Source organism: Erithacus rubecula (assembly GCF_903797595.1).
Source record: "Erithacus rubecula genome assembly, chromosome: 10".
In the NCBI taxonomy this organism is placed as follows: domain Eukaryota; kingdom Metazoa; phylum Chordata; class Aves; order Passeriformes; family Muscicapidae; genus Erithacus; species Erithacus rubecula.
Window position 1 is genome coordinate 19,230,848 of NC_136662.1, and position 25,608 is coordinate 19,256,455.

At 42.0% G+C, this 25,608-nt stretch overlaps 1 protein-coding gene across 9 annotated transcripts; it reads right to left on the minus strand.

Moving 5' to 3' along the window:
- Positions 1 to 2,658: 2,658 nt before the first annotated feature.
- MKNK1 (MAPK interacting serine/threonine kinase 1) lies at positions 2,659 to 24,034 on the minus strand. Of its 9 annotated transcripts, none has more exons than XM_079313327.1 (14): positions 23,097 to 23,232; positions 20,575 to 20,666; positions 19,983 to 20,138; positions 17,581 to 17,679; positions 16,796 to 16,893; positions 15,315 to 15,394; positions 13,812 to 13,885; positions 10,662 to 10,766; positions 8,498 to 8,553; positions 7,840 to 7,935; positions 6,873 to 7,067; positions 6,100 to 6,264; positions 5,446 to 5,489; positions 2,659 to 4,519 (listed from the first exon to the last, which is right to left on the minus strand). In XM_079313327.1, exons 4-14 carry the CDS (start codon positions 17,675 to 17,677, stop codon positions 4,291 to 4,293), a joined length of 1,239 nt encoding a protein of 412 aa, XP_079169453.1. In that variant the 5' UTR covers positions 17,678 to 17,679; positions 19,983 to 20,138; positions 20,575 to 20,666; positions 23,097 to 23,232; the 3' UTR covers positions 2,659 to 4,290. The 9 variants fall into 9 exon arrangements, with proteins under 9 accessions (XP_079169453.1, XP_079169448.1, XP_079169452.1 ...); XM_079313322.1 differs by having other exon boundaries at positions 17,581 to 17,815; XM_079313326.1 differs by lacking the exon at positions 19,983 to 20,138 and having other exon boundaries at positions 23,097 to 24,034.
- Between the last annotated feature and the right edge of the window lie 1,574 nt (positions 24,035 to 25,608).

The window sequence follows — 25,608 nt, forward strand, 5'->3', positions numbered from 1 at the left end:
TAAACTCAGCTTGCAAATACCCAAACTAGGTTAAGAGTTCTCTGTAGAGCAGCAAGGCTATAACATAGCTCAGCATAAGAGGAAATCAGCCAGAGTGGAAGCAACACTTGCTGAAGTCAATTGGAAGCTTTGTACCAGAGCTTGGTGCTTAGGCTGAGCACAGAAAGCACTTGCTCCACAAAAGTTTAAGGCAGCTGCCAAGAAAAGCTCTCAAGTCCTGAGGGTGATGATTTTGGGCAAGGGGACAATGAGGGAAGTAAGACTCCCACCTGTAGACACACACAGTGTTGCCTCAGAACTGGCCACAGGACTCTAATCAGATGTGGTGCCAGTTAGCTTTGCTCTGGATCACAGACAAAGCAAAAACATGAAGCATCCGACTCCAAGCTCCTGTGTACCCTCTGCTCTGCTGTCCTTGCCCTGCTTCTTGCTTAGCAAAACATTTCAGGAGGCCCAATTCCCCCTTCCCTCCCACTCCAGGCTGAATCAGAGCAAAGTTGCTGAACTGGGGCTGCTTGTCAGTCTGCCAGACTTTGCTAACCAATCTTAGTGTGAAAGCAGCTGTGACAGGCAGCAACAGAAAATCTGGTATCAAATTAATTAGCTGGAAGGGACCCAGCAAAACACTGGTACTGTGGCTCACAACCACTGGATGAGTCAATTCTCACCCTCCTCAGTATTACAGATATTGGGCTGGAAGCAGAGTCCAATTTCCCAAAGCAGCCCATGGCAGCAAGCCCCCACAAAACAATCTAAAGATGAAGCATTTGACTTAAGAGTTTCAGGGTTTTATTCCATATTGGAAAGAAATTTGTGTCTCAGTGACATATCCCTCCAGACTTGAAAGAGATTTTTTTTTCCCCCAAACAATAGCAGTGAAATGGCACCATTGGTTTTACAACTTTTTTTGTTCTTCCCAGAGAAGTGAATTTCTATGGTTGGAGAATTTTAAAAGTGCTGATGGAATCTGGCAGGGGTAACTAAATACACACATGGGGGGAGGGAAGGGAAGGAAGGGAAGCCTTTTGGTTACCATGGCAGTATGTTTCCATGGAAGCCAAATTTGAAGCCTGTTGCTGCCACTGGAGTGGCCTGAAGAAAATTATTAGTTTTGAAAATTAACAAAGCTACTCACTACCTTGAAAGCCAGCCCACCCACAGCCCTCCAAATAACAAAGGCATCTTTGCATCCCTGATAAAAGATTCAATAAACATCTGGAGAAGTAAGAGAGCAGAAAAAAATACCACACTATGAAAAATGGGAGCTTCCTTTTATGCAACCAACAATACAGAAACCATGCTGGTAAGCAGAAGGCTGAGTGCAGTTTGTAAAATACTGCACATTAAAGGTCAGCAATATCCTACAGAACATCCTGTGTCACTGGCTCCTGAGGGGACTGCTTTGAGACCAGAGCTGCTTGGTTGCCATTTGTTTGAAATTATTTCCCCATAAATCATGCTGACAGTTCTCCCTCAGTTTGCTCACCCACCTCCCAGAAAAACCTTGGGGATGGAAAGCAAGATTTTCTTGTGGGTTGCCTAATCAATATTAAAGATCAGCTTAGCTGCTCTGATGCTCTCCTTGCTGGTCAAAATGACTTTTTGAATTCTTTAAAGTCACCTTGTGCCTTCCCAACCCGATTTCCTCACCAAGAAGACACTTTTCCCTCATTTTTCAGAAGCCAGGGAGCCCACACAAACTGCTTGGTGTAGTTTATCACATGTGACTGAAAAAACATGGCACAGATTCAGCCCCCTTCCCAAAAGGGGAAGCAATGGGATTCAGGGATGAAGCATTCATGTTCCACAGGCTGCCAAACAAGAGGTCCACAGGCATCACAAGCAGACCCAGCAACACTTCAAAAGCACAGATCACAGAGTGACTTAGTGACCTTCTACCTAGAAGCAAGAACCTCCTCCTCACTAACATGAGAAAAGCATTGTGAAGGCCTTCCAATGAGGCCCTCTGGGGACAACTCACCTGAAGAAAGCTCAACTCTCAATGAAAGGTAAAATCAGAGAAAAAGAGGCATCTTTCAGATCATCAGCTGAATCTGACTTCTCATTTTGAGGCAAAGAAAGATTCAGTAACCTGCAGCCCCACTGAAACATCACTCCAGTACTCCTGCTAAAAGGTCTGTGTTCTGCTACCTCTCTTGTCCAGGAGGAAAAGGGAAGGAGAAGCAGATCATTTTAAAGCATAGTTTAATTAAAAGCATTTCCTTTGAAAGAAAGGCAAGTACAAGTAAAAGGCCTGGCACCTGGTTTGGGACTGCTGCTCTGTTCAGATTTCACTCAAGGCAGGAGCTGCACAGAGCACTGGGGAGTGCTGCATCCCACGCCTCTGGGAAAACAAGAGCCACAGACCTCCAAAGAAACTGAAAAATGACTCTGCAAGAGGCATTCAGAACTAGACTACACATGAGAGCAGAACAATTGGCTTAAGTTAACACCTCTTCCCTGCTTGAGGCGCTTTTCTCAGTTCCCAAAAAGAAATCTGAGCTCACAGACTGATAAATAAAATAAATCAATAGAAGAGGGAGGGATGCCTAGTCCTAGGAGACTTCAACTGTCTTAAATCCAGTATCACACAAAGAAATAATTCTCTTTTCTGTGTCACCACAAATAAAAAACCACAAAGAACTGCCAGATGTGTTAAAAACATAACTTAGGGCATTTTAATACAAAAAGCAAAATACATTTCATCGTTCATAGGCTGGCACAATGTATAAAAACTTTTACATAACAACTTTAATATTAGTCACAAAATACAGCATGTTTTATAAAAATAGCTGTGTGCACTGATATTACTGATATGTAAAATAATGTAAAACCACTCTGAATAGGCCATGCAAAGACATTCAATTTGACCTTTCAACTTCCAAGTGCTTGTTGCATCTGCTACTTTAGTCCTTCTCACTCTGCTTGGGAGGGTTTTGTGCTGGCACCTGGGAGCCTCCTCTTCCCCCTCTGCACACAAAGCCCTGGAAAAAGGTTTCAGAAAGGGCTGACAAGTTAAGGTGCACCATGGGCAACTCAGTGGCCCAATTTTCACAGCTTATGTTTCAGAAAGTGCTCAACATCTGTGTCCTTCTCCACAGACCTCCCTTTGGTCACTCAAAATCTTCAGCTTTTCAGCCAAAACCCTTCCAAATGATTCTTGGCTCTGTTGCACCACAGTATTGAAACTGGAAGCAAAACTCTTAGACATCCAGCCTGAGATTACTGCAGGAGGCAGAATTTAATGGCTGCAGCACCATTTTTGTACAGTTGTACCTCTGCTTGTGGCATTTCTAAATTATTCACATGCCAAAATTCACTGATGCCTGCCTGTTCTCCAGGCAGGACACACAAAAGGTCATGGAGAAATACAATTTTACACAGAGGAAGGTTTAGCTGAGGATAGCATTAATATAGTAAAACCCCACATTAGTATTAATAAGCTTATCAAACTGCAAATATAAACTGTTACATAAACAGTCTCTTACACTGTGGTTATCAGATTTAAGAATGTAACTGTTCCAAGGGGACATAATGGACACCAAACTCCAGAAAATTAAAAAAAGAGATGGTTTAGAGTACATTATAGTTAAGGGTGAAGATAAGTCAGATAAAAAAACCCTACCTCTTCAAGTTCTCACCCCACATGCTGACACACAAATGATCAACAATGTAAAAAAGCTACCCAAAAGCTTTCTCCATCTCTAGAAGTATGAGCAATCTTTGCATCTTTACAGTGCCATCCTCATTCCATTTAAGCCCAATAAAGGTAATGGAGACAGAGATACACCCAGCCATCATCTTCATTCCTGAGTCTGCAGAAAGAGAGGAGGGCACTGTTGGCTGAGAACAGTCCCTACTGCTGGAAATAACAGCAGCCCCTTCAAAGTGTGCCATCAAGGAGAGCAGCCACTGGCAGGGAGAGGCTTGATGCTCTGCCTGGCAAAGTGTGGGTTTTTCCTGATGTTTTCAAGTTTGCATTTTAAACTGTGCTCTTCTAAGAAGAAAGTGAGGAAAACTTAGTGATTTATCACCTCAGATAATACAGCTGCAAACTCATCTTCTGTAGTTTTAAAAAAAAATCAGTTGAATTATCTTAATGCACTAAATCTGACAGGCAAAAAACATTCCCATAAAAGCTGTCCCCTTAAAGTTACAAGTCACATCACAAGTGCAAACTCCTAATCAAAGTGTCAGAAGCAGAGCAGCTTTTATCAGCGCTGAAAATCCAAATAAGAACACAGACCGATCCTGTCCCCCCCCCCCCCCCCCCCGCAGCAGGAAAGAACTTCAGAAGGCTTTATGGGGAACTGGCTGGAAGTCGCTGGTTTTGGTGGCGTGTGCCATGGCCCTGCGCCGGGCCAGGCGGGATTTGGAGGGAGGGGACAGTCTCACGGAGCACACGGTGTGGGCGGTGCTCTCCTGCTCGGCGCTCAGCTCGCTCTCGTGCTGGGACAGCTGCCGGTTCAGGGCTATGGCCTCGGCAGCGAACAGAGTCAGCTCCTTGGTGCTGCTGTTCCTGGCCAGGCAAAGAAAAGGAGGAAACAGTTTCAACACAGGCACTTCACCCACTTGTCCTCACAGCAGAGTATCTATTTCCAGGCGTGTTTATTTCTTTTACCAAATCATTGAGACTGCAGGCAAAATGACCAGTTAATATTTGCATTTACCCTCACTCAGAGGACCAGCAATACATGAGAAAAACACTCAGGGATTTTGGAAACAGCCACAGTTCTACTCCTCCTTCTGCCAAGGACTTCTGATTTTAAACCCAGGAAGCCACCTGAGATGTCACCCTTAATTTCTACCTGTTCTCAAAGGATGGGCATATGGGCCCATTCTGCTGTCCTTCTCCAGAGGACTGCAGTCCCACTGTACTGCACCTGTGGCTTAAGGAAATGCATTTCTGATGGGAGAACCTCCTGAAACCACCAGAAGCAGACATAGAGAGAAAGAGCTGTGTGACTCAGACTCTCAGGCATACAGAATCTCCCACCAAATCACCTCCAATGAGGCTTGCCCTGCTCACAGTAAATGGATATTGTCAGTGCCACTAACTACAAGGAAAGTCAGATCCAAGGCTGTGTTTATGGTGATTATTCACCCATCAGAAAACAGTCTCTGGGTAACACACGCCTTTATGCCTTTTTCTCCCCCTCCTGGGCAGCAAGCTGACAAAACCATCATTATCTCCTGTCTAAGATTAACACTGCACTGCAGGAATTCCCTCTAATGCTTTTCCCACAAACAAGCACGATTAGATCATAAAGAAAATTCAGAGCTTTAATATTTCTGATGCTCTTAACAAAATTACTGCAGCACATTTATGAAGCTCCATTCTCAGCCAGGGATGTTACCTCCTAATTTGTCAACTCCTCTCTCCCTCCCATTCTTTCAGTAATTATCCTTGGCCAAGTTTACAGATGTTTAGACAATAAACTCTACCTTTGAAGAACTTGAGGTGTGGGCAATCCCCTTTCAGGAGCCTGCTAGAAGAAGCAGTTAAGAAAAGTTAGTTACATATTAGCAGCTGGGAACCAAGCTTTCCAAGAGTGAGAAATACCAAGTGACTCCCCCAAATCTTTGCAATTAACAGATACTGCAAATAAACTAATTCACTGTGGGCTTACAAATCACTGTTTGCAAAGCATATTTCATAATCTGTCTCCCCTCACAAGAAGATTTCACAGCTTGCAGGTATAAGACTACAGCTTTGGAAGCTCTCCAGAGGGTCTATTCCTTCTTTCCTGAACAGGAAACTGAAACAAAAGAGGAACACTGCTGTTCTTTTATAACCATATTTACCAGTGTTCTGCATTACTGTATTAGCACAATAATTTGTGTACTGCAGTGCTTGCTATTCACAAGAAAGCCATTTAAAATGCACAAAGAAATAATTAAACAAAACAAACACTTAAAAGGCTGACATATTCATCCAAATATCTACCACTCAGAAAAAATAATGCCACTGTATATCATTTAATTAATCAAGATACAAGCACTGAAACACAAAAGGACTAATAAAAGTTCAGAGACAGGGAACAGCTTGTTTGTCACTTTGGAAGAAGAATAACTCTTAATATAAAGAGAGATACATACTCCTTGAACCCATGAATGCTGCAAAACTTGAGCAGCACTAAGTCGTTCTTTGGCATCACAAACCAGCAGCTTTGAGATGAGATCTTTGGCCTCAGAGGAAATGTGTGACCAGTCTTTGTCAGGAAATTCATATTTGCCTTCCTGAATGCTCTCAAAAAGCTTGTTCTAGTAAAGAAAAAAATATTCAATTGAAATATAGTGCAACCATAAGTTTTCTCAGGTGAGACCTCCCACTCTTATCCATCTAAAGTAGAGGGCAACAACTGAAACCATCCAGTCTCCTTATGCAGTCACTGGAGGGTGACAGGCAGCTCCAGAGTGTCTCAGTGCAGCCCAAGATGGACACACACTGTCTACTGCAAACACTTCCCACACCCCTTAGAGGGCAGATAAAAAACTCCATTTTTAGAAAATAAATTTAGGCCCTGCATGGCAACCCTCCCAGGGCTCAGCTTTAATCTAAGGAATTGCAGTGACTACCATAAACCAGATCAAGAATTACAGAACAAGGCAGGATTCCAGAGTGGGGAATAGGGTGAGGAGAAGCTCTGAGATCTCAACAGGAGGAAGGAGAGGTAGTTGCCCAACCTTTCTTTAGCAACTGGCATCACTCAACTTCAATAGAGCCACCCTCACTTCTCAGTGACAGCTCATCCTCCAGCTACCTGCCAGCATCAGGCACAGCTGTCCACTGCTGACATTACAGCAGGTCCTACACACAAAGCCTGGGGGGCACTCTGCACTCCCCACACACCCAGGAAATGCACACCCACCTGGCAAACTCTGCAGACTTCCCCTCTGTCCCAGCCACAGTCTGTGCCACAGTTGCCCACAAAAGGGGGGTAACCACTGAGCATGATGTACAGAATCACCCCCAGGCTCCACAGGTCACACCTCTTGTCATAGAACGTGGCCTCCTCCATGAAGACTTCCACCACTTCAGGGGCCATGTATTCTGCAGAGCCACACTAAGAAAACAAATTTGAGCAAGTTTTTAAAGGGAGGGTCACATCAAGACAAGACTCAGGTTCATCATTTTCCACTCTTGATACCAAGTGACACGATGTAAAAGCAGAAATCAGGCCTCAGTGAATACTGAAATTCCTATAGCTCTTTAGGAACACTACTTTAGCAACACTAGTTGTTCCACATGGCTGTGAACCTTTAATCCAAGGTCAAAATATTAATTTACATCTTTCAGGTTTTTAAATCTTATCCATTAGTTATCAGACAAGTGTACCAGGGGAATAGATTACTGTAAGATTTCTGCAACACTGCTGGGTTTTTCTTTCACAGTAAATGGCAAAAGCACAGGACTGTAGTTTTTCAAACTAATGGGTATTATAAAGCTACACACATTAGAGAGCTTGCATTCTCCTGAGCTTGTTGGCTTGGCTATAGAACCAAAACATGGAGAAATGAACACAAAACCAAGGTTCAAAGTCTGTCCATAAGCACACAAAAATGGGCACAAAAAGCTTCCCCTTTGATTGTGTAAGAGGTAAGCAGGACCAATGTGTTGTGTGCTTGCAAACAGGAGAATTAACACTGTGAGTCCCTGTGCTTTTGTGTATTTGCTCTGTGACTGGGAAAGTCAGCCAGTATTTACCACACATACACTTGCTTGAAATGAACTGTCCAGCACTAGGTAGTAAGCTCTTTGGAAAGTCTCCTCTGGAGATAAGAAAAACTAGTTTCTAGTAGAACAAAAGAAGTAGAAATCCACAATAGGTCTCTCACCGGCGTTGTTAATTCGGGAGTAGTTATCGGAGTACACGCACTGTTCAGCTTCACCCCACTGCCAAGATCAAAGTCACATATTTTTACTGGTGATATCTAAAAAAAATAAGAAATCAGGAAAATTAGGATTAATGCAAAATATATGAATACGTATATATGTGAAGTAGAAAACCCCAGGACAGAACACAAGTCCCTAGTGAGAGCCAGTCTCTTACAGCCACCTTCCCCTCCTTGCCTTCATCTGCCCTGCCCCAGCTGCACCCACACCACCAGCACCTGATCCTGCTACATTATTTTTTTATTTAGTTAGGCAAGTGCCAGTATACACAGGGGCACTTTGAAAACTGGCCATATAATGTGACCAGCTGGCCTCTAAATGCTGCTTGTCTATCTGGGTACTGGCTCAGAACAGATGAGGCACGAGGGTGCCATTGCCATCCCTCTACAAGGCCAGTTGGCTTTTTATCTCTTAGCCAGCTGTTCACATTTTCACAGCTCAAAGAAGATTTTAGTCTCTTTTAAGCTTCAGTTCTGTTAGATTTAGTTGAAGTTCATTAATGGGTTCAAAAGCTTTCAATAAGAGAAAAAACACAAGGGCTGTTTTTGAGAACCAAGTTTTAAAAATTCAGTTTGGAAAGTTGAGAGACCAGAGCAGCACCTTTTCTGGAGATTCACAGAGGATGTTTTCAGGCTTCAGGTCCCTGTGAGCAATACCTAAACACAGAGTACAAATGTTCATTAGAAAGGATACTCCCCTGTTTTATTTCTCATAACTTCTCTTTATTAGAAGGTGGCCTGAGAAATATTCCAGGTCTGAGCCTGCTACACACATCTGCCCCCTTAAATATAAAAATTTAATTGTAAAGTGCAACTGTTACATATCACTGTTGCATCCTGCTATGCCTTTATCATCCTTAATTGTATAGGAGAGTCTGTCAAGCAAATAAGAACATAACATCAGAACTTTTTGTGAGCCCAAATTAATTATGTTCCTTAAAACCAGCTTATTGAGATGACTGACGTGTAGGAAAGTTTAATTCTTTAAACAGTTTAATGAAATTATTTTTGTGCCTTTTACAGTAAAGATGTTCTTTCCAGATCCATCAACTGGCTTGCTGAAAACCTGTCAGCACAAACAGTACTTGAGGCACTCTCCTCTCCAAAAAATCCCCCGACTCCCAGATGAAAATATCCCTTTGAGGTACATGCCCACTGCTGAAGCAAATGAAAAATTAAGGGTTCAGTTAGAGATGCAGAAGTAAAGCTAAAGGAAAACAACCAAAGGGCTTCTTCATTCAACTCCTATAAGAATAGACAAATCTAACAGGGAAGCCAAAGTTATCTGTGTAATCCACATACAAGGTGGTTCTCTGCTGTCAAAGAAGTTCTTCAAATGCCTAAAACCACAATATCTAGAAGTCCTCCATTTAATTTGATCAAGCTTAGTTGGAAGGTAGAAAACAAGAGACAAAACAAATCAAATCCAATGAGCAACTTGGCTGTAATTTAACTGCAGTCTAGCCATAATTTAGAAACTTACACTCCAAGGACACCTGCTATTACTTCAGAATACAAGAAGGAAAATTTCACCAAACTCTAGGCAAGGGAGCTTTTCATGTCATTTCTTCAGCACACTCCACAAGATGTGGCTTAAAATGTAACACCAGAGCCCAAACCTAAAGGAATCAGTGTTCATACTGACACAGTGCACATGGCCTTGGCACAAAAGAAGGCACAATGAACCCATGGAGGTGGCCTGTGCTGACATTTACAGCAAGGCTGACCAAACTCCCAACAGTTGGCTTGGCTCACAAGGGGAAAGTCAGAGTCTTTTTGTATTATTGTGTGAATTCAAATGTCTGATTATGCAACATTTGATTTTGCAGTTGCCCAGAGTACTGAGAAAACAACTGCCTTTAAACACCCCTCCAGCAGATTATTAGCAATAAAGCACACACATCCCAAGTGGGTGTAAGGCAGGATTATCATCCAGCTGAGTTTTAAACTACTCCTGGTAAAAGGATTAGTTGTCCTCATTCAAATGTTTTTAAAACCATTTAGCTATAGGACTTCACCATTAAGTTGTGCAATAAAACTGCTTTAATTTCCTGTTTACTTCAGTGTTCTGTATCCTACTTACTAATTATTTTAATGTCACACGGAAGAACCATAAAGAGAACAATAAAATGAAAAGAGGACGTGGCTGACTCTGCAAGCTATGTCCCTGCTGTCCCAGCCCACAGCAAACAACAAGAAAACAGATTGCTGCTCTACAGCTATTTCAAACACCCTCCTCTTGTTTGGGAAAAAGGGAATTAAAACTAAAAGCTGAGAGAGAACTACAGAAAGGTATTAGCTCAATTGATGTTAAACCTCTTGAGTGGGGTACCTGGACTTTCAGCTGTTAAGAAACCCACTATAGCCCTGCACATCAAAAAAGATTTTTTTTCTACACATTCAGCCTAAGTTTCCTATTTCTTATAAGTCCCATATAGTCCCACAGGTATTCAAGAAGCACCTTCTGTGAAGGTTTAATGTTGAGTTATCACATAGAGAGCCTGTGAAGGTTATAAAAACTCTTAATGCAAACTACATTTGGTTTCACATTCAGATTAACTTCTTGTAACAGTCACAACACGTGACAAGATCCACATTCCTCAGGTTTATCACTGTTATCCCTATGCATTGCTACAATTTTCTTAATGGATTCAACCTGTTGAGGAACCCAGTGCTGTGATTCCATCTCAGCATATAAACAGTCCTGTGACTTAAAAGTAGACTCCAACTAAACATTTATTGAACCAGGGCCAGCCTTCTCTCACCTTTTGTATGAAGAAAGTCCAGAGCAGAGGCAATGTCTCTCACCACTTTGCTTGCTTCTCGTTCATTGAAGTGCTTTCTCTTTTGTATATGGGTCAGGATTGAACCTGTCAGGGTAACAGGTGAAAGAGAAAACCTCAGTATGAATGCTGAACTAGTTCCAAGTATCATGAATCCATAACCTCATTTTCACACTTTATAGCAGCCTTTCACAGCAGGCAGCTTCGGTGAAGCAAACAGGGGAATGACTGAGAAGAAAAGGCATAACTGAGCAGCTTCACCTCTTAAGTGTGCTAGAACATAATTTTCAAACAGTACAGCTGTCTAGTTTAAGCACAGGTTGAGAGGCAATCACTTTTTACTGCCCCAGGACATGACTGGTCTGTTTTCCACACACTGGGACAATAGAGATTTGCTATTAGTACCAGTAAAACTCAAACATCAGCAAAGGAGATACATAAACACTTCAGCAAAACCCAACCTACCCAAGGTCCTGGGTGGTCATACTCAAACTCTCCTCATTTTCTATCATGTCACCACTGAAACCCTACCCTAAAAGTCAAGGATACACGTTTTGTGCATCAACACCATCAAAGTAAAAAGAGATTTGACCTTTAAATACACATCAAAATTCCCACAGGCATCAAGACAAGGCTTTTGCACTGATATAAAATCTGACAAAAGATCTCTAAATTAAAACATTCTGAAGTACTGGTAGCTTGCAGGCAGAACCTCACTGGTATCACTAACAAAGAATAGAGGAAGGTTTGATTCCTCATCTTCTTGAAGTGAATTCAACCAAACCTCTCAAAAGATTAAAAACCACATAATCCATAGAGATCCCAGCTCCCTAAGCAGCCTTACTATTGCCTTTTATTTTCTTATTCAGAGAGGTGTATTTGTAAAAGCAATCAAGCAAAGAAATTCAAATAGTAACTGCCATTTGATATTAGCCCCAGTACAATAATTTCTAACTCATGTGATTTCACTTTTATTCTTCAGTTCTAGATGTGGAAGGAAATCTCCTACTGGGTAATTCCTATTCTAATACCATCAATGCCACTGCCACTTCTCCACAGTGAGCATTCAGAGAGGGAAGAGAAAGGACTTTCAGAAAGGAGAGATGGACAAAAGACTGCTCAGATATGCACAGCCATGCTGTGTCAGGTAGGTGGAGGAAGGCCACTTTGGACCAGCTTATTAGATTTCAAACACAGACATTTTCCCTTGCCAAAACCAACACCTTTTAGTTTGCTACAGATTTCTTGAGTGCACAGAGTTCAAAGGGGTTTCCTGGTGTACTTGTTCTTTGCACCTTTAGAAAGCAGTAACAGCTCTTCAATGTTTCCAGCCCAGTGGAAAAGACCCCACACTTTGCAGGAAACAATACTAAGCCACTGGAAGTTCTCATTTCACCCAGCAGGTTTATCTGAAATTACCTTTCTGAATAGAGCTGATGTTCAAACTCTCTCAGATAAGAATTATATCAATATCAATAAAAACATACTTTACTGACTTTATATTCAGCCCACGTAGAGAATTCTCATGAACAAAGAATAACAGGGCACTCCTGCCACAGTTGTTCCTACCTCTCCAGTACTCACAGAGAAAGCATAGCACCTCTCAAAATGCATTTCACAGGGAAAAAAAAAAAGGAAAAAACCCTTAAATCATACAAGTTCAATCTAATCAGCTCAATTTAAACTCATTCAACTCATATAAAATGCTGTCAGACAAGGATACTAAAGGGACTCTGGACATCACAGTGAATTGAAAACAGATAAAACAGGAGCAGAGCTCCTTCAATTACCACAGCTACTGGAAGGCAAAGCTGAAAATGGAAAACCCAAAATATGCTCCAACACTGTAAGTAAGAGCAGCCTCTGAGACTGGAGTTATTGAAGTAAGGCTTGCATTGAAGATTAATGTTCTCATTCTTGCTAGCCTTGCCACTCACATCAGAACCTGCAGTGCATCAGATCTGACCTTAATTCCCACACTTTGTCTTCAAACCACGTACCTAACTTTTCAAATACTGATTTTCTTTTAAGAGAAAACTGGCCTCAGCCCTAGCTGAGCTTGTAAAAACAGTAGCTAAGTGGGAAGCAGTAGCATTATTTTCCTCTCAGCAGCTGTGCAGGTACACTGACAATCACAGACTCACAAAGAAGAGGGTTAACTAATGGAAGAATGTGGAGATGAAAAAAAAAAACCAAACAAATGCAGATTCATCTCCATCAAGCCCCATTACAGCTAATTTGTCAGAGACATCTGTGCATTAAGACAAACCATTATGGGAAAACACAATAAAAAGATGCAGCAATTTTGAGAAAAGTTAAACAAAAGCTTTTAGTCACGAAAAATACCCATCCATCTCTTTCAAAAATAGTTCTGCATCTATGCAGAAAGAGTTTTTATTTCTTGCACATACAGTTTAGATCTGGAAACCTTCCAGACCAGATGATGTTCCCTGGGCAGCAGGATGCTCCAGAAGCTTGGTTTTCCTTTGAAGGGTTGGCCACATTCACTCCTGGTTTTGCACAGCCATGCAATTAGGGTGTACTGTAATTATACTCCACACAGACAAATGTGTGAGAAAGTCCATGAAGTGCTTGCTGCAGCTTTCTCATTCCCCAGGTGAGTGGGAAGTGCTGGAGCCCAGTGACCACTCAGGCTCATTGATGGATCTCCAACACCAACAAGCACAACTGGATCTCAGTAACACCAACCCCAGGCACAGGCAAGGTGATTTTCATAACAGAGTTCCACAAGTTCCAGGCAATGAAGGCCATCCTACATCAAAGGAAAACTCTGCCAGAGTATACAGATGCTGCACTAGGATCAGGCAAAACACCTGACATCCTGTGTCTCCCCTTGCCTGAGGGTACTGTGAACTGATTGTATTTCAAACCTGCCACTTTAATAGAGCTGGCATTTCCATCACTCAGTCACAGAAAATGATTGCAAATACATGACCAAACCTATCAATATTCCAGAATAACCATGCTTCAAGCTGTGTGTAATACTTCCTCTACTTCTTGTCTTGAAATTCTCAAGGATTTTAAAGTAAGCTCTTCAGTTCCTACTTTAAAACAGAGACAAATAGGAGCCAAAATGATACAACAAGCAAAGGCCCAGTTTCTGCACAGTACCTCCTCTTAGCTTCTCAAAGACCAGGTAGTATCTTGTGTCATCTTCAAAAAATTCTATTAACTCCAAAATGTTCCTTTAAAAAAAAGAAAGAAAAAAGAAGGGAATAAAAGAAACAAGCATGGAGTGTACACACAGCAATGAAGAGCTTCAGTGTGGATAACTAGGAAGTGCCAGAAGTAACCAAAAATACAAGTTCTAGTTAAACAAGTTGTTTTGGTTGCCTGTGGCATTAAAACCACATTTCCAATTCACACTGAAATTTAAGCACAGGAAACAGGCCAAATACCACACTCAGATAAGATTGTGAGAGCTCTGCTACTGCTCAATTGACAGGAAGATAATTGGTAGTAGGTTGTGTTTAATAATTTAAAACACTGCATTTGTGCTGAAGGCAGAAATAAAGAAAAAATAATTAAACTGGCATTCTTTCTCTCCAGAAATCACAAAGCAAAACACACAGGACTCAAAGGATACAGGCATCTGTCAACAAGATATTAAATCCAGCTCCTTAGTTGCCATTTTTACACCAATTCCTGTTTAGCTCAAGTAAATTCTTTGCAGCACAAATACCCCAGGTTGTTTTGAGAATGCCAAACATCTAAGTCAGAATTTTTTACATTTAATGATATACCTAACCCCCAAAATTCTGCATGTGGTTGTGTGAGCTTGAGTTTTCCATCAGTTGTGCTCTGGGTGACCATTTAACCTCACAAAAGAAGAAAGACATGGTCTGCTCCTCTACAGCACGACATAAGCCCATGAGTTTAGTAAACAAGTTGGTTTAAAAATTATTTCTGTATGTTATATTAAGTATTTGTTGGAAAAATTCAATCTAAACTGCACAATTGTAATATATATACCATCTGTTGTATATACATTGTATATTAACAGAGACATCTAAAAGTAGCCTCAGAACTGGTTCAAATCCATCACAAAGCTCCCAGAGAATGCTGCCAGTGCCTGCACAGCTTTTCTTCCTCTTCAGACATGAGTAGCAGCTTTACAGTTGCTTCATCCTGTGGCTACATGAAGTCAGCACACATCCAAATGAGAACTATGTTAGCTTTTTGCTGACCTAAGAGTTCCAGTGCAAAAGCAGGAAGGTTGACACAAGGAGGAGGACAAATCACACATCAGGGAAAGGAATGGTAAGACTTTCTTTTCACAACAGTTGGTATCATGTCAGCTTTTGCTGATGGTGAAATCACAGGGGAGAGTGTCAAAATGTTAATTTCTCATCTGGACAAAAGCCATGCAGCACTGAAGCACAATCAAGCTACACTCACCTGGCTGCTAACTGAGTTATATAACTATTGATCTGTAAATAGTTCCTCTAAATTTCATAGGTAAAGTAGAGGAAGTTCTTACACTGAATAAGTCAAGTCTAAATTTCAAGTGGTTTTAAGGAGACTACTACAAAGCAAGCCTCTAACCTTGTCACACATAAAAATTTGAAAACAAATAATCAAAACACTTTTAAACAAAATCAAGACTATACTTACTTGTTACCCTGACACTGGTACAGAGTTTCTATTTCACGAAAAACCCGACTCCGACTGTGCCCAGCATTTTTTTCAATGATCTGTGAAAAAGAGTTTTAAGAATTCATATTTGAAAAATTACTGCAAGAAGCATGCATGTAGCTCTGGAACCAGGTAACTGTTCCAAGGTTTGAATCTAGGGCATGCCCACTGGAGAAAAACACTCCACCTCTGTTTGTTTGTTCAATTTCTCATTTGGCAATTGTTTACAGAGCAGAGCAGTGTCAGCAGAGCTCTGGAAGGCATTCAGAGGACAAGAGAAATTAGGGCAGGAAGGGAAGAAAGGAACTAAATCCACACATTACACAGCCAGGAACCAGTTACCACAAGCTTTTTCTTGCATCATTTTAACTTTGTAATATGCAGAACAGGATATCCTCCTGAGTTCTACCAAAAATAGATTTAAGTCACATCAGACACTGAACGGTCAAAAAGAAGAGATTTGTCATTAGAGGTACTTAAGCAACAAGTACTAAATTCACCACAAAATGGGAGCTAAGTTTATAGTGTAAACTTTATGGAGACCCAATAATAAAACCTAAAGAAAACATACATTCAGTCTCAGAGTCACCTTCCTTCACACTGTCCTCAGGTTGAAAGAGGATGAGAACAAGAGCTTTCCACAGAGGCTGAGCCCGAATGATTGCTGCATAAACTGAAAGCTCATGATATTACCAAAACAACACCCACCATCTTTATTCAGGACTGGTTTCTTATTTCTGCAGTCTGAGTTTTCTGGTTCTGAACAGGCAGCTATTCACCACAGGTCTCTGTTTCTGATCACATCAAATTCCCAATGCAGAGCTTCAGAGCTTTGTTTATTTCATCCTTTCAACTTGAACAATTTTACAAAGTACAGACAAAATCCCGGCATCTATAGAACTACATTTTTAAAGGGACTCAAAATTTTGTGCTTATTTTTGAATAGAATTAAACATAAAGCTATTATTTGTGGATAGCACAAGGATAGCAATGAATTTGTAAATGAGTCCTAATGCTTTTCAGTGATATTACAGGGAAAAGATTGGCCTCAATCAAAAAATAAAGCTTTACATGAACCATTGGCAGCACCTGATGCTCTCTGAACTTGGAGCAGCACCCTAAAGCCTGCACTATTTGGGAGGCCATGCTGTATAGTGACTCAGCCTCTTTCACAAGAAGAGGCAAAGGTAGACTACAACTAAAGCAGGGCCTGAGAGGAAAGCCTGCCCTGAGATGCAACCATCACAGTGATTTACTGCTTTTGATTTTTACCTGCAGCTGATCCACAAGTTCATCTGGAGGCACAACACTTAAGATGATAGGTTTGCTCAACACTTATAAAACAAGCTCCTTTCAAACATCAGAAACTTCCTAGAAGGATTTGCTATACCCACTCTATTGCAGGACACTCAGAGGGAGGAGGAACATGACAGAAGTGATGCTGCTTTATTCTTTACTACTTTCACTGCATATTCTTTCCCAGTCTGGAGACTGATAGCACCCTGAACTTTAGCATATGCTCCCTCACCAAGCAGCTCAGCAGTCAGCTTGTACAAATCTGCCAAAGAAATTCAAAGAAAGGACACATCCATCAAAGTGAATTGTGAAAGTGGAAATTATTTCAATAGATAATATCAAGACAAGAATCTGATAAGCATCCCTCCAATTTATGTGGCATTAAAGCAGACATGCCAGTTCTAACTACACTTCCTCTTTCACCTCCCTCTTTCAAGTTCCAGAAAAATTAGAATTAAACTTTATTACAGCATCAAAATTGCACATTAGTTCACACTAGAAATGTTTTACATCTCAGCAATCTCTAGGATCTCAGCCACCTTCTCTGTCTTCATGTAAAACCGAAACATTTTTTTTGAGGTGGAAAACAACTCTTTGCTCAGAAAATGCCTACCATACATAATCTACTTGCAGAGATAGTTTTAAGTATAACAAACTTGAACATTTAAATCTAGAACATTACTACCACTTGTATTTGAAATGTACCTTCCACTGCTACTTGCCTACTAAGAACTTTTATACTACTCAGTTTTCTCACTTATGTTTTAAGTGAGTTATAGTTATAAAACTATTTTATTTACAAAAACTTCACACTATTTGTGCACATATCTATTCAATGAAAACACTTTGACATCGGCACTGTTGCTACCAAAAATGCAATGTTTAGAAAACAGAGAAACAGCAAAAGCAAAGCAGACTGACAATTAAAAGCATTTAAATTGTCACTGACCTTCGAACTTCCCAGGGACCTGATCTGTGGCTCTGGTTCTTTTCTTCTTTTTCCTTTTCCCATTGTCTGCTATGGGGACAGGCTGACTGCTGACCATCTCTGTGTGGCAGAACATAGAGGTGACTTTAACAATCAATTACTTCAGGAGAAAATGCACATGTTCTTATCTACCCAAAAGTTTCTCTGCTTTTTTTCATCACAAGCTGCCATCTCTTTTCCAAATATCAGAAGAAACCTAAAAAGGCAATTGGAGTGCCAATTAATAGTGGGGGAGGGGTGTTGATAAATAAACGTAAAATCAGGAACAATAATGCATCTACACTGAATCCTTATCTCACAGCACAGTAAGGCAAAGCACAGAAATAACCCACAACAGAACACATGCCTGATACCAGACAGCACATGCAGCCCTCACAAGGGCGCTCTCCTCTGAGCTATCCCACTGTTTTACAAATCAGCTCAAGAAAAGCCTCCAAAACAGCAGGAAAGTGTGGGGAAGTTTCAAACCACCCAGTGAAACAAAGCAACCACAGGAGTTAAGGTATCACAGGAGCAATCTAGGTCAGTTGATGCTGCCAAAAGGCCATAAAGAAAACCATTTCTCACAGAACCATAATATATCTTTTTAAACCACCAATGAGTGGATAATTTATGCTCCAAATCAAGAAGTGCTTATGGCACTTAGATTTTTCTTCCTACAATACTAGCTGCAGATAACATGGCAGAAAAAACCATCTGCATATTGTTATTGAAGGCCTAAATAAGAACACTGCCATATTTGTGCACCTAACCTATCTCCAAAAAGGTTAAATGATTCCTGAGGTTCTAGCTGGGAGCACTCCACACCAGCTGAAAGTCTTCAAGTCAGTAGCAAAGTGCACCTTCACAGCCAGGAGGAATTCTGACTAAATTCACTTTCAGTGATCTTGTACTACAGAAAATGTTAAATCAATAGAAATAGTGTAATTATTAGAACACTGGTAATGAAAGATCAAGTCCCAAAAACTAATGTCAATTCTCTTTTAACAGAGATTGTGAAGAGTAGTTTTTCTGCCTCTTGCTATTTCTAAAGTACTCAAACATGGGAGAAGCTCCAATGCAGAAAATATTTCACAACAATCTACCAATACATAAAGTACTTTTTCTTTGCTCCATTACATTTTTCTTCTTCTTATCTGTCAGTAATAGCTACTCTGTGTGTCACTTAAAACCCACAGGTCTAAAAATTTAGGACAAGTGTTATTTTGAAAATCCTTTCTCCATAACAACTTAGTGAAACATTTAAACATATCACTCAAAGCCTCAAAAAAACTGTAAAACCTCATTTTCAAATCTTAGGCAGAATGTGTTCAGAAATCATCATGATGGATGTTATATGTGACTTCTTAAATACAATAATATAAAGCACAATTTTACCAATTTCTGAAGAAACAGCTTCCTCTTAACTCAATCTGACACACAGCTTCAAATTTTAACATAAAGAGAAGATGAGCCTTTGGCAGCTAATTCCAGCTCTCCTCTTTTTCAATCCAACCTGCATCAGGAGTTACTCAGAACTGGGACTGAGATGACACACATGAAGCTGCTCAGAGATAGTGCTGCTCTGCTTGAAGGTGGTGCTTGATTTCCAGATATCAAATAGATAACCTTAAAGACCTGACCTTCTATAAGGCATAACTAGACAAATTCTATTCCATTTCAAATATCACAGTTTCAGAGCTTAAAAGAGACTGAAACTTAGCAAAACTCCAGAATGAGAATCCTGTCTCTTAGCACAGTGACATATTCACAACCAGCTCCTGCACTCTACCAGTTGGCCCTGATATTTACAGTCAGCTGTTTATTAACTCACTACATTATTTCAATTCCCTTTAGTCTGACTCAATTCCTAAATTGCAGAGAATTGCTTCCCTGAAAACAGGAAGTTCACTAGTCATGTATATAGAAACCAAATTGCTGAAAAGTTGACATTTTTAACCTATAGTCTTGACTAAATTTGTCATCACACTAAAGCATGAAATATTTGCTATATTAGATTCTTATTACTGCTCTGGTCTGCTATTTCACATCATTGTGTAGCTCAGTTCTGCCAACACAGCTTATCCCTTAAAGGTATCACAGCTTCACTGTCATTACTCACTTTGTTATAATGAACCAGTTCTTAAGTAACAGGTGGGAGTAGAAGAAAATGCCTTTAGTCCAGCCAAACACTTCAGAGATTTTTCAAGCTTTCAAATAAATGCTCTTTTTTTTTTTTTTTTTTCTGCAACTGCACAACCAAAAGAGTTTCTGGTGACACTGAAGGACAGTATGCCTCAACCATCCAAGCAATGCTGAGGTGCTCTGCATACTGCAGGAATGCTTCTGGTGACAGGGACACTGTGGGCTCTGAGGCAGCTCACCCTGCCAGGCAGAGAGCCCGGGGACTGGATGGACTGCTCTGCAGGGAAATGGCCTGTGGCCACATCAGGTCCAGCATGGGTGTCTTCAAATTCTGATCTTTCTCCAGTCAGGTTAGGATCATTACTCACAGGGTAATGTTACCAGTGAAATCCACACTGTAAGTAAAATGGGAGCAAGTCTCTGTCTTAGCTGCGGTTTTGTTGAAGCCCCTGAATTTCATTTCCATCATCATAACTCAGTGTTGAGGCAATATTTAATACACACATTATTCAGAGCCTGTGTGGGAAGGTAGTTACAGCCTTTTGCTGTTAAAAAAAAACAAAAAAACAACTTGCAAACAAAGACAAGAGAAGAAGAAAGGGAACAATTAACCTAAGTTTCACTTCATTCAGACTTCAAGTCGTCTTTATCTTGCTTCCTAACACTCCATATATGAACATGCACTACCCAGACCTAACTCCCCTCACATTCTAATCTGCTTCCCAAAGGAAGGAAGAGTATATTTGGAAAACAAGCACATACATGTGTGTAACAGGAAGCACTTGGAGAACACAGAAGAGATGCCTTTTTGGAGAACATAGAAGTAAATACCTTATTTGTGTGTTTGAACTCAGTGGAAGCAGAGTCCAGGTACCACCACCTGCTCCAAAACTGGGTCTTGCTTGAGCCAAATTGTTCTGGAGCTGAAAAAATAAACCTTCACATTACCATTAAAAATCATGAAAATGTTTTTCCATATATTTTGGTAGTGCCAGAGCCTAAAGACATTGCAATGACCTGTTGTGCTGGCCCACAGACCACACACACACACACACATATCACAAGCAGACCTCTACAATTTCACTGGAACAAAATGAAAACAAACTTCAGTCCAATTTTCCTCCCAGCTCAGTGTATCACATTGTTCCTGGACCCTCCCTTCTCATCAACACTGATTCCTGAAGTTGTAGCTCATAATGAAACTGGACACACTCAGCAGGTGCTGATTCTACAAAACCATCTAGCTGCAGGAAGTTCAGAACAACCCAAGCTGACTTTATAAAGCAACTACATAGTGATTAATTCTGTTTGTACTGTTACACATCAAGAGAGATACAATTTGAGGAGGAAGAATGTGCAATGGTGTAAGACAGTCCAGTGCCAAATCAGACAGATTATTTTATACTGATTCTGTATTAAGTATATTAATTTCAAATTGTAAGAAGTGAATACTCTTGATTTTTGCACTATTTTGCCACAATTAGGTCTTAGCTGTCAGTTACCTTCTCATTCCACCTACAACTTTTAGTTTCATTTAATCTGAGATATCCACGAAGTGAGAGGAACTTAAAAACATTCCAACATCTTCTCAATAGTATACATAGTATAACATTTTCAAATGAGCAGTCAAAAGTTCACAGGAAGCCTAAGCAATCCAATTTCATGCCAGAGCAAGTGTGACAAAAATTATTGAACCAGCCTTATCACAGCATCATTGTAACAACTCAGAGTGTCCCAGCTGACACCACCTGCCTGAAACCTTGCATGTTGGAGAAAAGGTTACAGCAGCCTTTCTCTTTCCTTCCCCCTGCCATTCCCTCTGTCACATTTTCTGAAAATCAGTGTCATGTTACCTCCTGCTTGTGGAATTTGCAGAGTAACTTTTTGGTACTCTGAACTAACACTTCCCTTGCAAACTAAGTGGGGGGGGGGGGTGTGTTCCTGAAACAAATCCTCCAGCAATGGGTGGATTTCACTTTTCAGAATGGCAAATCAAGTTACTTCAGGTAGATTCCTCCCACCCCAATTTCTTACTTCTCCAGGATTACTGCTAGGGAAGCAGGGAGAACCTTAATAGAGAGGAGAGCACACACTTTCCCTCTTGTGCTGGACAAACAGCATATTTTGACACACATGCTGCAGACATGAGACCTCCTGATATCAGCTCATGCTTCCCCAGGTACACATGCATTTCTTTAAAAGCATTAGTAATCATCCAGAATGACAGCAAAGAACTGTTATCATCCCCACTGGAAGGACAAATGCAAACAAGAGAAGTGTCCTGATCCAGCTAAGACTAAATTAGACTGTAATCTTCTTAATTCCTTGTTCAAGGACAACGTGTCTCCAAGGCAGCCACACGGATGGGAGGATATAACAGAGTGTATTTCACAGGGCTAACAAATAATTGTGAATGGTGAGCCCTGTGGGGAACAACACAGAACAAACGCTGGTTATTGAACTAAAGAACATCCTCTGTGCTCCCACATCCAGCAGAACAGTCAAACAGAGTATTTAATGCTACTCACCACTGGCAGACAGCTCACATTTCAGACTTACCATCATCACATGGCAGTAAGAACTTATAAGCAAAGTTACTTTAAACTCCATCACACACATTCTAAATGAGAAAACTCCTCACAATAGTGTGTTGACTTAACTACTTAAAAGATTCTTCAAGCCCTAGAGCACTTTAAAATTAAGGAGATATCCAATGTAAGTAGATTCTGAGGGCCCCTTACTAAACAGCAAGCTGTTTCTTCTACATCTGATGGCATGAACAACTCTCAGAAGACTGTCTCTGCATCATCAAGCAGCTCCTCTAATCCCCCTCAGCTCCCTTATTAGTGTGAGCCAAAGAGAAAGACTTCTTACACAACAACTTTCCATTTCATACAGATACAAGATAAACATTTCCTGCTCTTGCTCCACACCCCACAAACTATCAATCAGATAATCACATCTGTCACTGGAAAATAAAGCTACACAACATACACCTACATCAGAAAGCAGTCTTGTTTGGAGAAGCTAATCTACCTTAATGCTTTTCTAAACTTTGAAGCAAGACTAATTTTTCTTTATTTTCCCCTCTCTGTGCTTTCAACTCTAAAATTAAGTCATTAAACTCCACTGCATTGTCATATTTGATGCCACATAAGATTTGCACCAGTGTTTTAACATTTGTTACCAGGAAGGTACTAGAAGGAGAGAAGAAATTCATCACAGCAGTAAATACTTTTTTTGAAAACATTAGAGTACTGGTTACCATTAAATAATGTCATAGAAGCATTTTGGTTGAAAAAGACTTGTAAAGAACCAAGGAAGGTTCAAATGCGCAAGGCATGCCACTTTACCTGGAAGGCTGCCAATACAAAACACCTTTAGAATTGAAGTGAAAGAGGTTCAGCTCTGCAGGAGTGTTTTTTTGCCTTGCTTCCATCCAGCACCTGGGAGGCATGAAGAGGAGCTCTGTTTAAGTAGGAAAAAAAAATAAAAATAACAGAAATTATAGTTCTTTGAAGTTATCAGAACATACACCAATCTTCCCAATCCAATTGTGAGTCATAACATTGTGTGACAGAGGCTCTTAGAAGTGGTCATCTTGTAAATGGAAAGGAAGGGGGGGGGAAAAAAGAAAAAAAAAAAGAATAAAAAAAGAAAAGGCAGTGGTTAATATCTCAACAAATCTGACACTGCACAGACAAGTGCCAGTGGTGTCAGGGAATGGGCTGATTTTTGGCTATCACAGGTCCTGCTGATGCCAGCAGCCGAGCTGTCACCCAGGGCTGGCCCGCGGCTTCTCCTGCCTCAGAAGGTCACCCTGCTCAAACTAATGCCACAAAGTGCACATTAGGCAGATCTTCAGTGTTCCTCGGGGTTCGCAGCTCTCGTTTTATGCCAGAGGAAAAACACAGGACTAAAAGATTGCTGTGCTCACACCCAGGAGCTGCTTTATTCCTTCGCCTGCTCTTTTCCCGCTCCAGCAACGTCCTCAACAGAAAGCAGCTGCCGTAGGAGTGTACACACTCCCCACTCTTTATTGAAAAACGCAAGAAACAAAGCACTTTAAACCTTCGGGGGATAAATTTCCAGCTGCAGCCACGAGGAAACTCCCGCATTCCCTGGGGAGGGCCCCCAGACCCAAAGCTACCGCCGGAGGGCTGAGGCACCTGAGGCTGCCGGCGCCCGAGCGCTCTGCCCGCCGCACTCCCGGAGGAGCCGCAGCAGCTCGGAGCCCCCGGGACTGCTCGGAGCCCCCGGGGACTGCCCTCCCTCGCGTCCCCTCACCGGCCCGGCCGGGCAGCGCCGCGGCCGCAGCCCCCCGCCCTCACCTCCATGGCGGCCGCGGGTCCCTCTCGGCACCGCCCGCCCCCGCCCCGCCACGCTGAGGGGCGGCGGGAGCGCGCCTGCGCGCGGCACCGCCCCGCCGGGAGCGCGCCCGCCCCGCCCCGCCCCGCCGGGAGCGCGCCCGCCCCGCCCCGCCCCGCCCCGCCCCGCCGGGAGCGCCGCCCGCCCCGCCCCGCCCCGCCCCGCGGGAGCGCGCCCGCCCGCCCGCCCCGCCCCGCCCCGCCGGGAGCGCGCCCGCCCCGCCCCGCCCCGCCCCGCCGGGAGCGCGCCCGCCCCGCCCCGCCCCGCGGCTCCTCTGAGGGGACGGGACGGGCAGCGGGACGGCGAGCTGTCCGGAGAATTAACCTACAACACCGCAGGAAATAGAGGAGTACTTTTGCTTCGAATAAAGGGAGAGGCCGTGGGGCATTCGCCTGGATCTCTCAGTTTTTTAGAGGACGCAGCTCCCCTCGTATCTCATTTTCCGGCGGCATTTCCCTCTGTCCTGGTTTTAAGGACAGGTGTCTGCCAAGAAAGGCAGGAGCTTCTCTTTGAAATGGAGAATGTAAACCACCCTCTCTCCAAATTATTATAATTTTGAAATTAAGGGGCTCTCAGGCAAAGATAGGGGAATTAGGAATAACAGTTCTTTACTAAGAAAATTAATTAATTATTAATTTATCGGCAAAACTACAGTTTTCCCTGCAAGTTTTGCTGGGAAATGGGAGATTTTGATGCCTAGAGACTGAAGCATTGCACTGTGTGGTTGCAGATATCAGAGCAATAATGGGAAACTTTGAAGCAGAACCTCAACATGCCTGGAAAAAAATCAAAGTAAATTGCAAGTTATCAAGTTATCAGGACTTTGGAAATCATGTATAGATGTTTTAACTCGTTTTACTTTGCATTTGTGAAGATCTGAAAATGTTCACACTGTGTTACCCTATTTCACCAGGGAGATGGAAACTGCCAAATGGCAGAAAGCCTGTAGGAAAATGGATGGCAAAGGGAAATAGCTCTTTCCACCTACAGAGTGCCAGAAACCATATTCAGGGTGCCAAGAGGTGAGAGCAACTTCTTTTAGCTATACTAAAACCCAAACCTTTCTGCTGCTACATAGAGGGTAACTTGTTGATAACAGCATTTTTCACTCAAGGCTGTTCGATTCCAGTAACATTTACTGTTGTTGAAATAGCTCAGGTGGAAACGCAGAATTCAGGTTAGTTAATGAGTTACAGCTTTAACCCATGAGCATCCCAGCATTGCCCAGTTTCCATCTGGATATCCCACTTGATATCCACAACTCTCAAAGCCACAAGCTCAGGGAATCCAAGGCAAGCTCAGACATGTGTTACCTACTCCTGCTGCCTTCTCTGCCAAGGGGCCAGGAAGGTGCACCAGTTTTAGAGCTGCCAATTCCTCACCTGGGTTCAAAGGACTCAGCTCAGAAGCAGAGCAGTGCCTGAGCCAGCTGAAGCCTGCAGGTCCTGGATTAGAGGGGTTAGTGACCATCAGTGGTTTCTCTGTGGTATCCTCTGC